Here is a 12,377-nt window from a genome sequence, read left to right on the forward strand (position 1 = left end):
AATGATCTGGCACAGCTCTGGTGGACATTCCTGCAGTCAGCATGCCAATTATACACTCCCTCAACTTGAGACACTGTGTTGTGTAACAAAACTGCACATTTAATTTGTTATTTTTTATTTCACCTTTATTTAACCAGTTGAGAACAAGTTCTCGTTTGCAACTGCGACCTGGCCAAGATAAAGCATAGCAGTTCGACACATAATCAAGATCAGACAAAACTAGAGCCTGCAGAACTTGCTTTGTGGAGTGTGGTGTCAAAAAGGCAGAGCATCTCTTTCTTCCTGACAGACCTCTGCCCATCAACCATTGAATCTATATGTTTTGACCATGACAGTTTACAATCTAAGGTAACGCCTAGTCATTTAGTCTCATCAACTTGTTCAACAGCCACACCATTCATTACCAAATTCAGCTGAGGTCTAGAACTTGGGGAATGATTTGTACCAAATGCAATGCTCTTAGTTTTTAGAGATGTTCAGGACCAGTTTATTATTGGCCACCCATTCCAAAACAGACTGCAACTCTTCGTTAAGGGTTTCAGTGACTTCATTAGCTGTGGTTGCTGATGCGTATATGGTTGAATCATCAGTATACATGGACACACTGGCTTTGTTTAATGCCAGTGGCAGGTCATTGGTGAAAAGAGTAGAGGGCCTTGAGAGCTGCCCTGCGGTACACCACACTCTACATGTTTGACATTAGAAAAGAGTAGAGGGCCTTGAGAGCTGCCCTGCGGTACACCACTCTCTACATGTTTGACATTAGAAAAGAGTAGAGGGCCATGAGAGCTGCCCTGCGGTACACCACACTCTACATGTTTGACATTAGAAAAGAGTAGAGGGCCTTGAGAGCTGCCCTGCGGTACACCACTCTCTACATGTTTGACATTAGAAAAGAGTAGAGGGCCATGAGAGCTGCCCTGCGGTACACCACTCTCTACATGTTTGACATTAGAAAAGAGTAGAGGGCCTTGAGAGCTGCCCTGCGGTACACCACTCTCTACATGTTTGACATTAGAAAAGAGTAGAGGGCCTTGAGAGCTGCCCTGCGGTACACCACTCTCTACATGTTTGACATTAGAAAAGAGTAGAGGGCCTTGAGAGCTGCCCTGCGGTACACCACTCTCTACATGTTTGACATTAGAGACGCTTCCATTAAAGAAAACCCTCCGTGCTCTATTAGAATCCACATTATGGCGGAGGTTGAAAATCCATAACATATAGGTTTTTTCAACAACAAGTTATGGTCAATAAGGTCAAAGGCTGACATTTAACAGTACCGTTCCCACAATCTTCTTATCATTTTCATCGTCCACATAAGAGTCACAGCTAAATGTTTTGTATGATCTCTTATACACTATTTTAGGCCCAGCTGTTGGAACTTTGGCTCTCCTGTATATAGCAACTATATTGTGATCACTGCATCCAATGGGTACGGATACAGCTTTAGAACAACGTTCTACGGTATTAGTAAAAATGTAATCAATACATGTGGATGATGTTGTTCCTGTGGTGTTTGTAAACACCCTGGTAGGTTGATTAATAACCTTTACCAGATTACAGACACTGGTTACAGTGAGAAGCTTCCTGTTGAGCGGACAGCTTGATGAAAACCAGTCAATGTTCAGGTCCCCCAAGAAAGTAGACCTCTCTGTTTACATCACATACACTATCAAGCATTCAACACACATTATTTAGATACTTGTTTAAGCTGTTTTCTCGTGACATTTACTTGGATACGTCCATAACAATGAGCTAATGATGCCGGATAGAACATTTCAGTTCAAACTATTATGTCTTTGTGCAACAGCTTAGCTTCCGTCCCTCTCCTCACCCCTACCTGGGCTCAAACCAGGGACCCTCTGCACACATGGACAACTGCCTCCCAAGAAGCATCGTTGCCCATCGCTCCACAAAAGTCACTGCCCTTGCAGAGCAAAGGGGAACAACCTTCTTCAAGGTCTCAGAGAGAGTGCTATCAGAAATGCTATTAGTGCGCACCACCGCTAACTAGCGAGCCATTTCACAGCTCCATTTCTCAGCTCCGTAATGATTGAATTAGCCTGCATGTCTTCTTTTTATATTATCAACTGTTACTAATTATCCTCAGTAACAACCACACGGCCAAGACAGCGTTTACAGAGGAAGCAAATGAAGGTAAACAAAACAATGGAATTTAATGGAACGATAATTTAGGCTATACCAACTAAACAGTAAATTGGCAGTTTAATATGTGTGGTTATTAGGCATACTGAAGACCAATATTGATAGTGGCTAGTATTTACAGTCAGGTAGCCTATAATTAAGACATTCGAGAGCGCCCATCCCAGCTAGCGCAAGTGCATCTGGGCCGATTCCGGCTGAGAGTCGGACTCGGCCCGACGTCATTATGGCCGTCGTTGGCTGTATTACTTATGGCTAGGATGTGGGGACTGAGTTTGGGACGATTCCGGTGAGCGTTATCTGGCCCACCGGGCCACTTCTGAGGGGATTCTGGTAGACGGAAACGGCCAGATGTACTTGGGCCGATTCTGGGCAGTCATTCATTTTGATTCCGGGCCGAGTCCGACACCCGACTCCGAGCCGATTCAATCAGTTCGCTTATGGGCCGATTCTTCATTGCTAGCTGGGATCCCTGCAAGTTAAAAAGGCTGTACAATTGTTATTCTACATAATGGCATAGCATTTCATCAACTTTACTATGGGAAAGTTGATATGCTTCAGTTTGCTGCCACATGACTGGTTTCACATTTGTCTCCGGCGATTATAAGGTGAAATAGGCTCAGATCTAAAACAAGTGTAATTTATATGTACAATTCCCTTCTCCAAACGGATAGATAGCTCTTATGAAGTTGTAAATGACAGATCATGGAAAATGGGCTTTCTCCCACGTGGAACCGGTAGGTTCACTAGACCCCGCGCATAAATAGAGAAGGGGGTCGCTGCATTCCAATATGGCGACCGGAAGGTGGGCGCGTTGAAAGGAAAGTAGTGGGCGTATGGAAAGGTGTCGGTGTCTCGAAAGCCCTCTGCAGTACGTTACATGGTTTTGATTGACCTTATTGCGTTTCTTACCGCGCAACTATAGTACATCAAATCACATTTTATTGGTCACATACACATATTTATCAGATGTTATTGCGGGTGTAGCGAAATTCATTGACTTATCGCGAGAGTTCGAACTTTCGCTCGAGTCAGACATATTTCACTGTTCGTTTTACACAAATAATTGTACACTTTCAGTTATAAAACTGACAAGTATTTATTTTTAATTAAAAGTATTGATGATCAGTGTACTATTGTTTTATGTCTTGTATGTGTGTGCTTACTGTGACTGTCACCCTGATATTGGCTACTAGGTAGCCCCACTGCAGTTGGACAGTGGCGCTTGTCAAGCCAGCCTGGTCTCAGACGAGACGTAACATAGTAAATGTAAATCTGGGGAACAAATACGTATGTATGTTACATTTGGCATGGTTACATAAGACAGATGGTTACTTATTAAGGCAAAAACTAAAGTAGGGTAGTTGGTTGGGGTGGATGGGTGGCTGTACAACAGCATTTTAGCTAATTAACAACTTTTCAAGTACTTACTACTTTGAAACTACTTAGCATGTTAGCTAACCCTCACCCTGATATTAGCATGTTAGCTAACCCTCACCCTTGATGTTAGCTAACCCTCACCCTGATATTAGCTAACCCTCATCCTGATATTAGCATGTTAGCTAACCCTCACCCTTGATGTTAGCTAACCCTCACCCTGATATTAGCTAACCCTCACCCTGATATGAGCATGTTAGCTAACCCTCACCTCCTAAACTTAATCCTAACCTTATACCCAGGTAACATTAGCCAGCTAGCTAACGTAAGCTACCGCCAGCCACACGACTGTGATACCCAGTAGGAAGCACTGGTTATCACGGCGACCAGTGCAGCACCGGTGCAGTGGTCAACTCGTCGTGCAGCCCAATCAGAGGCAATAAATCTGCCCAAGTAGCTGATTCGCTTTCCATACACCCACTCGCCCTTACTATTATCTACATATTGGGCTGTAGCTACATCCATACTAGTATCTCCATATTGGGCTGCAGAGATCCATACTAGTATCTCCATATTGGGCTGCAGAGATCCATACTATTATCTCCATATTGGGCTGCAGAGATCCATACTAGTATCTCCCTATTGGGCTGCAGAGATCCATACTAGTATCTCCCTATTGGGCTGCAGAGATCCATACTAGTATCTCCCTATTGGGCTGCAGAGATCCATACTATTATCTCCCTATTGGGCTGCAGAGATCTATACTAGTATCTCCATATTGGGCTGTAGCTACGTCCATACTATTATCTCCCTATTGGGCTGCAGAGATCCATACTATTATCTCCATATTGGGCTCCAGAGATCTATACTAGTATCTCCATATTGGACTGCAGAGATCTATACTAGTATCTCCATATTGGGCTGTAGCTATGTCCATACTATTATCTCCATATTGGGCTGCAGAGATCTATACTATTATCTCCATATTGGGCTGTAGCTATGTCCATACTATTATCTCCATATTGGGCTGCAGAGATCCATACTATTATCTCCATATTGGGCTGCAGAGATCCATACTAGTATCTCCCTATTGGGCTGCAGAGATCCATACTAGTATCTCCATATTGGGCTGCAGAGATCCATACTATTATCTCCATATTGGGCTGCAGAGATCCATACTATTATCTCTATATTGGGCTGCAGAGATCCATACTATTATCTCCATATTGGGCTGCAGAGATCCATACTATTATCTCCATATTGGGCTGCAGAGATCCATACTATTATTTCCATATTGGACTGCAGAGATCCATACTAGTATCTCCATATTGGACTGCAGAGATCCATACTAGTATCTCCATATTGGACTGCAGAGATCCATACTAGTATCTCCATATTGGACTGCAGAGATCCATACTAGTATCTCCCTATTGGACTGCAGAGATCCATACTATTATCTCCATATTGGACTGCAGAGATCCATACTAGTATCTCCATATTGGACTGCAGAGATCCATACTATTATCTCCATATTGGACTGCAGAGATCCATACTATTATCTCCATATTGGACTGCAGAGATCCATACTATTATCTCCATATTGGACTGCAGAGATCCATACTAGTATAAAGGTCAGAATACAGTGTATGTGTAGACACACTTGCATTTATTCACTCTTCATCCCAAATGAATAGCCAGCTGATGAATAGCATGCTATTCTCGTGCTTAAATTCAAGGACAGAATTGGCATAGAGAGAAAAGTGCATCAAAAATGTAATTAGACTAGTGTCATTTACACGTGCTTAAATCAGGTTGGAATACCCCCCCCCTTAATAGAAATCCCACGTAGCTTTGTTTTCAAACTCGAACACTGGAATGTGAGATTTTTTATCTCATTTCCACCTTCCAACTGTGCCAAAACAAATCAGCTATGTGGGTGTTAATTGTCGCAGGTTAACGCTTTTGATCGGATTGAATCTGGGCCTTTGTTCAATCTGTATCCAGAAGCATAACAGGTTCCATGACAGAAATGTGAAGGTCATTTGAGATTGAGCAGACATGTGTAGTAGTGTTTAACGTAAATTAAATATCAGCTAACCTGAATGTAGTCTCTGCTAGTGTGGGAACGTTGCCTTTTAAAATTTCATATCACACTGTAACCGAGTGGTGCAACGGTCCAAGGCACTGCATCGCAGTGCTAGAGGCGTCACTACAGACCCTGGTTCGATCCTGGGCTGTATCACAACCGCCCGTGATCGGGAGTCCCATAGGGCGGCGCAGAATGTGGACATGTTGGCGGACACATTATGTTTTGGGAATTCCATTATCAGACTACATTAACTGTCAAGTATAGACATGGCCAGAGTCATTTCCAGGCTTCACAGCACAGCTTCTCATTAAGCACAGCTGTCCCTGAGTGCTCTGAGTGCAAATATTACAGCCAAGCTTCAGTTGCACTCTTCATTAAAAGATCTGCCTTTTCCTCTCATCTCAACCGGCCCTCTCCTTGGCCTCACTCACACATCCATTTTCAGAGGATTTCTCTCTTCAATGACTGTGGTCTCTACTCCCCGGTCACAGTACATTTAGTTTGTGAACAGCTCAAAGCAAATGTTATTGGTCACATACACACATATTTAGCAGATGTTATTGGTCACATACACACATATTTAGCAGATGTTATTGGTCACATACACACATATTTAGCAGATGTTATTGGTCACATACACACATATTTAGCAGATGTTATTGTGGGTGTAGTGAAATGCTTGTGTTCTTAGCGCCAACAGTGCATTAATATCTAACAATACACACAAATCTAAAACAATGTAATTAAGAAATGTATAAATAGTATATGGAGCGATGTCGGAACGGCTTTGACTAAAATACAGTAGAATAGAATACAGTATATAAACATTATTTAAACATTATTAAGGTGACCAGTGCTCCATTGTTAAAGTGACCAGCGATTCCAATTCTATGTATATAGGGGCAGCAGCCTCTAAGGTGCAGGGTTGAGTAACCGGGTGGTAGCCGGCGAATGATGGCCATTTAACAGTCTGATGGCCTTGAGATATAAGCTGTTTTTCAGTCTCTTGGTCCCAGCTCAGTTTTGCGTGAATGCTGCCATCTATTCACGGTTTCTGGTTTGGGTAGGTTTTAATAGTCACAGTGGGTACAACATCTCCTGTACACTTCCTGATAAACTCAGTCACCGTATCTGTCTTTCTTTCGTTAATGTTATTCTCAGAGGCTACCCGGAACATATCCCAGTGCGCGTGGTCAGACCAGCGTTGAGTAGACCTTAGCACAGGTACTTCCTGTTTGAGTTTAGAGTTTAGAGCCTATAGGAAAGGAGGAGCAAAATGGAGTCGTGATCAGATTTACCCAAGGGAGGGCTGAGTAGCAATGTTTTACCAAAGCGAGTACTAGTCAATGTGTTGGTTGAACTTCGATAGCATTTTCCTCCAATTTGCTTTGTTAAAATCCCCAGCTACAATAAATGTGGCCTCAGAATATGTGGTTTTCAGTTTGCATAAAGTCCAGTGCGGTTCTTTGAGGGCCGTCGTTGTATCCACAGCACAGCAAAGGGACTGCAACTACCACTGTGCTGCATAGACATGGGTGCCTTTCTACTAGCCAACATCATTTCCTACTGACTGACAGACTGTGCTAAGAGCTGTGAATGTGAAACCTGGGAATGACTTGAATAATGCTTGTGTTGAATAGTGCTGTGTCTGTGATTATTTTGTATAGCTCTCCACAGCTCCACCTGGGGGTCATTTCTCAGTACTGCCTGATGTTTTCCACACCTGCCTCCTTGTGAGTCTCCCCGGTGGTCCCTGATCTAATGTCTTCAGCAGCTGTTGAGGAAAGGGAGAGAGGACTTGCAGTACAGGCTCTGGTTAGAACAGAGAGAAGCTGAACACCACGCAAAGCCACAATTAAATAAGTAAAAATCTCTGAAGCTGGAGACTCACATCTCCCTCACTAGCTTTAAGCACCAGCTGTCAGAGCAGCTCACAGATCACTGCACCTGTAAACAGCCCATCCAACTACCTCATCCCCATACTGTATTTATTTATCTTGCTCCTTTGCACCCCAGTATCTCTACCTGCACATTCATCTTCTGCCGATCTACCATTCCAGTGTTTAATTGCTATATTGTAATTACTTCACCACCATGGCCTATTTATTTCCTTAACTCCCTTAACTTACCTCATTTGCACACGCTGTATATAGACTTTTTGTTTTCTTTTGTTCTACTGTGTTATTGACTGTATGTTTTGTTTATTCCATGTGTAACTCTGTGTTGTCTGTTCACATTGCTATGCTTTATTTTGGCCAGGTCTCAGTTGCAAATGAGAACTTGTTCTCAACTAGCCTACCTGGTTAAATAAAGGTGTTCTCAACTGGCCTACCTGGTGAAATAAAGGTGTTCTCAACTGGCCTACCTGGTTAAATAAAGGTGTTCTCAACTGGCCTACCTGGTGAAATAAAGGTGAATAAATGAAAGGCCACTGGGTTTGAAACTGGCAAAACCACATGGACATTTAACATACTATTTCCTTCCACCAATCTTGTAGTTTTTAATTTGCTGCTGTCTCAGACTCTTATTTACTATTTAAACAGTTGCCCCACAACCCCCCCCCCTTCCCTAAAACATGTGTAAATATTACACTATAAATTGTACCTTCCTGTATTATACTGATGCTAAAATGTTTATTCTATTGAGACATTTACTTTATCATCTTCCATTATTTCTAATTGTCGAGAAGCAACCTACAAGTAAGCATTTATTTTTAATACTCAGTATGTCTTCTTCAGAAGTGTGGGTCCAGTGGACTTGCGGCATTTTGGTCAAAAGTATGTGGACGCCCCTTCAAATTTGTGGATTCGGCTACTTCAGCCACACCCGTTGCTGACAGGTGTATTAAATCGAGCACACGGCCATGCAATCTCCATATACAAACATTGTCTGAAGAGCTCAGTAACTTTCAACTTGGCACCTTATAGGATGCCACCAAAGAACTGTTTGTCATTGTCATGAAATGGGTTTCCATTGGCCGAGTAGCCGCACACAAGCGGCTAGTAGCTTGGGTGCAGCTTGCCTAAAATCAACATGTGGTGTAACGCTATTGGACTCTGGAGCAATGACTCAAGCGTCACCATCTGGCAGTTCGACGGACAAATCTAGGTTTGGCTGATGCAAGGAGAACGCTACCTGCCCCCAAAACAATATTCACATAGAAATTGTTATAGATCTGTAATTCTTATTGAAATCATGTCTAAGAAGCGGTAGTTATGTTATGTGCACCGCTTCCCGTTCTTAAGTTTCATTTCTGCATCTTTTGTACACCAGCTGAAAATACAATATTTGTGGTTATGATTCTCTACACAGTATACTTGCTTGGCTTGTCAGAAACTGAAATTAGGCGAACTATTCAAACTTTAGCATCCAGGAAATGCATAGTGCATTTTTAAACTAGCCAACGTCGCCATGTGATCGGGGATTTCTATTGGAGAAGCAGTTTTTAGCTCATCTACACACTGTAGATTGGTGGCACCACACAGCACATCTAGAAGGGAGTGTTATGGTGCTTTCATGGGAACTCAAATGACGTCGGTGATCTTCAAATCGGTTGGATGATTATTCCTAGTCAGACCTCGTTATTTTCCGAGTTCCAAGTTGTTCTGAACGCAGCATTATTTCACACCGACCCCTCCCCTGAGATGATTTAAGGCCTCTACATCACCGCTAGATTTTACTATAATAAAATCCCGTTTGCAACAAATTGTCAAAATGAAGACCAGAAGTGACGTTTGAGCACTATAACTAAGGCTCTTTACATTTCAGATCACGCTGTAAAGTGGTACTTCCACGATACTGATTGAATAGAGACCTAATTTGAAGAGTGCTACAAAAGTCCATATAGGATTAAGACATTTTGTTTAATGACAACACAAATCCATGCTAAATACTATGATAATTATATCAAAACTTGCTCGACTCCACCTTGTATAAATTTAAATCGTTCTGCCCCTGAACAAGGCAGCTTAACCCACTGTGCCCAGGCGGTCATTGCAAATAAGAATTTGTTCTTAACTGACTTACCTTTTTTTAAATAAATGTTGGAAGAAAAAATCAAAAAAAAAATCAGTTGTTGGATCCTCGTATATAATCTAAATCGGACAGCACTCCGGTAAATACACGTCAAATGTATTTATGCAACAATAAATAAATATAATAAACCAGACGAGACACAGAGCGATGGATGTGGAATTACTATCACGACTTTATTAATCATTGCTAACCCCCCCCCAAAAAGCAGACATTCAGCAACAGTTGAACATTGTAGCAGCGGTAATAGGCCGACGAGAGAAAGTAACACTATAAATTGGGCTATTTTTTAAAAGGTTTAAACTCCACACCATCAGCTCTGAAGACACCGTTTTCACGTGTCGCGATGGACGCGGGCGTCTATATATTAAAGAGATGTAATTAATCCATTTAAATCATCAAGGTTTGAAGAACTCAGCGACACCTTGCTTTACCAGAAACAACAAAAATCAACCAGAAAACATAAAACACCATAAAGAGAGAGAAGTGTGTCGAATCCAAAAGGAAAGGATGCAAAAGGCCCCGTTTTTATTGTTAGTATTATTCATTTGGGACAATGTCGTAAAATGGTGACGTTTCATTGGAGCATGAATAACCAATCAGGATTAATAGAACTTGAGTTACCGGGGAGGGAGGGAGGGAGGGCTCAACAGAGATTTTTGTGGCTGTTGTTCTTTTCTCATTTCATCTGATTCTTGTCACCGAGAAGAGAAACCAACCCTACACGAGTACAATTTTCCTTCCAGATCTACCGTCAGCACAGAGAGATCTGGCACCCAGGGTAGTCAGGAGAATAGTACTCTGACAACAGGGTTAGTTCTTTTAATTCAAGATCCTACTGTGAAGCTTCCTTCCTGCCTCCCTTTTTGAAAACGCCAAATAAGTTGTCATGACAAACAAAAACAAAAAAAGAGCTCATCTTAAACTTCTTAAAACAAAAAAAAAAACACAGGTCACTCTTAATACACTGCGATCGAATCTCAAAACAATGTTTTTTTATACAAGTTTTTTAAACTTTTTTTTTTTTAGTTACTTGAAGATTTGCAACCCAGACATTTTTTTTGTGGGTAATATTTGAGAGAAGCATGGGGTTTGTTTTACCGTGTGTATTAAATGTTACAACAACATGGTCATAAATGCACCAACTGACTCCTGACTCAGACTGCACATACAAGATCTGCTTCAAGAGAGTTAACAGTTGGAAGATGATGCAGAGGGATCAAACCCCTGGTGGAGACTAGGAAACAGGTGTGTGTGTGTGTGTGTCTCTGTTACGGTATGCGTGTCTGTTACAGTATGCGTGCGTGTGTGTCTCTGTTACGGTATGCGTGTGTGTGTGTGACAGAAAGCTAGGGAGAAGTTGGGGAGCGAGGGGTTTTCCGGTTGAGAGTCGTCCCATGGAGGTGTCGTTAACAGGACCAATGTGTGGGCCCTCGTCGTCCCCCATCGTGGGGCTCTTGTCTCGGTGAGGGGGGGCGGGGGGGCAGGGTGGTAGTGAATACCATCAGGGAACAGAGTTCAACAGGTCTTGCAGGAAGAGGTCTGGGTCCGGAATGTCAGAGAGGAGCCCTGGAAACAAATCAAAACAGAGTCTTGAGTCTAACACACAATCCGTTTCTTGTTTAGGTCATTTCGAGGTGATAAAACTATTCACATTTAAAATTAACACAATAAACCCGCAAGAGCAGAAAACCATGAAACCAAAAAAGGCAGCATTCGGATACGACACTACGCCACTATCTCAGTGGACTGCATGAGTACGCCACTATCTCAGTGGACTGCATGAGTACGCCACTATCTCGGTGGACTGCATGAGTACGCCACTATCTCGGCGGACTGCATGAGTACGCTACTATCTCAGTGGACTGCATGAGTACGCCACTATCTCAGTGGACTGCATGAGTACGCCACTATCTCGGCGGACTGCATGAGTACGCCACTATCTCGGCGGACTGCATGAGTACGCCACTATCTCGGCGGACTGCATGAGTACGCCACTATCTCGGCGGACTGCATGAGTACGCCACTATCTCGGCGGACTGCATGAGTACGCCACTATCTCGGCGGACTGCATGAGTACGCCACTATCTCAGCGGACTGCATGACTACGCCACTATCTCGGTGGACTGCATGAGTACGCCACTATCTCGGCGGACTGCATGAGTACGCCACTGTCTCGGCGGACTGCATGAGTACGCCACTATCTCGGCGGACTGCATGAGTACGCTACTATCTCGGCGGACTGCATGAGTACGCCACTATCTCAGTGTACTGCATGAGTACGCCACTATCTCAGTGGACTGCATGAGTACGCCACTATCTCAGTGGACTGCATGAGTACGCCACTATCTCGGTGGACTGCATGAGTACGCCACTATCTCGGCGGACTGCATGAGTACGCCACTATCTCGGTGGACTGCATGAGTACGCTACTATCTCGGTGGACTGCATGAGTACGCCACTATCTCAGTGGACTGCATGACTACGCCACTATCTCGGTGGACTGCATGAGTACGCCACTATCTCAGTGGACTGCATGAGTACGCCACTATCTCGGCGGACTGCATGAGTACGCCACTATCTCGGTGGACTGCATGAGTACGCCACTATCTCGGTGGACTGCATGAGTACGCCACTATCTCGGCGGACTGCATGAGTACGCCACTATCTCGGCGGACTGCATGAGTACGCCACTATCTCGGCGGACTGCATGAGT

The 12,377-nt window shown here is 43.4% G+C and overlaps 1 protein-coding gene across 50 annotated transcripts in view; it reads right to left on the reverse strand.

The window, feature by feature from the left end:
- Positions 1–9,812: 9,812 nt before the first annotated feature.
- ubr4 (ubiquitin protein ligase E3 component n-recognin 4) overlaps positions 9,813–12,377 on the reverse strand; it is a 165,944-nt gene continuing 163,379 nt past the window's right edge. For all 50 annotated transcript variants that reach the window (XM_090185503.1, XM_090185492.1, XM_090185521.1 and 47 more), the window contains one exon: positions 9,813–11,230. In XM_090185503.1, coding sequence (XP_090041629.1) covers positions 11,166–11,230 — 65 coding nt within the window. In that variant the 3' untranslated portion in view covers positions 9,813–11,165. The remainder of the gene's footprint in view (positions 11,231–12,377) is intronic.

The sequence above is a fragment of the Oncorhynchus mykiss genome, chromosome 9 (assembly GCF_057628025.1).
Source record: "Oncorhynchus mykiss isolate SJ-2025 chromosome 9, ASM5762802v1, whole genome shotgun sequence".
Lineage (NCBI taxonomy): Eukaryota > Metazoa > Chordata > Actinopteri > Salmoniformes > Salmonidae > Oncorhynchus > Oncorhynchus mykiss.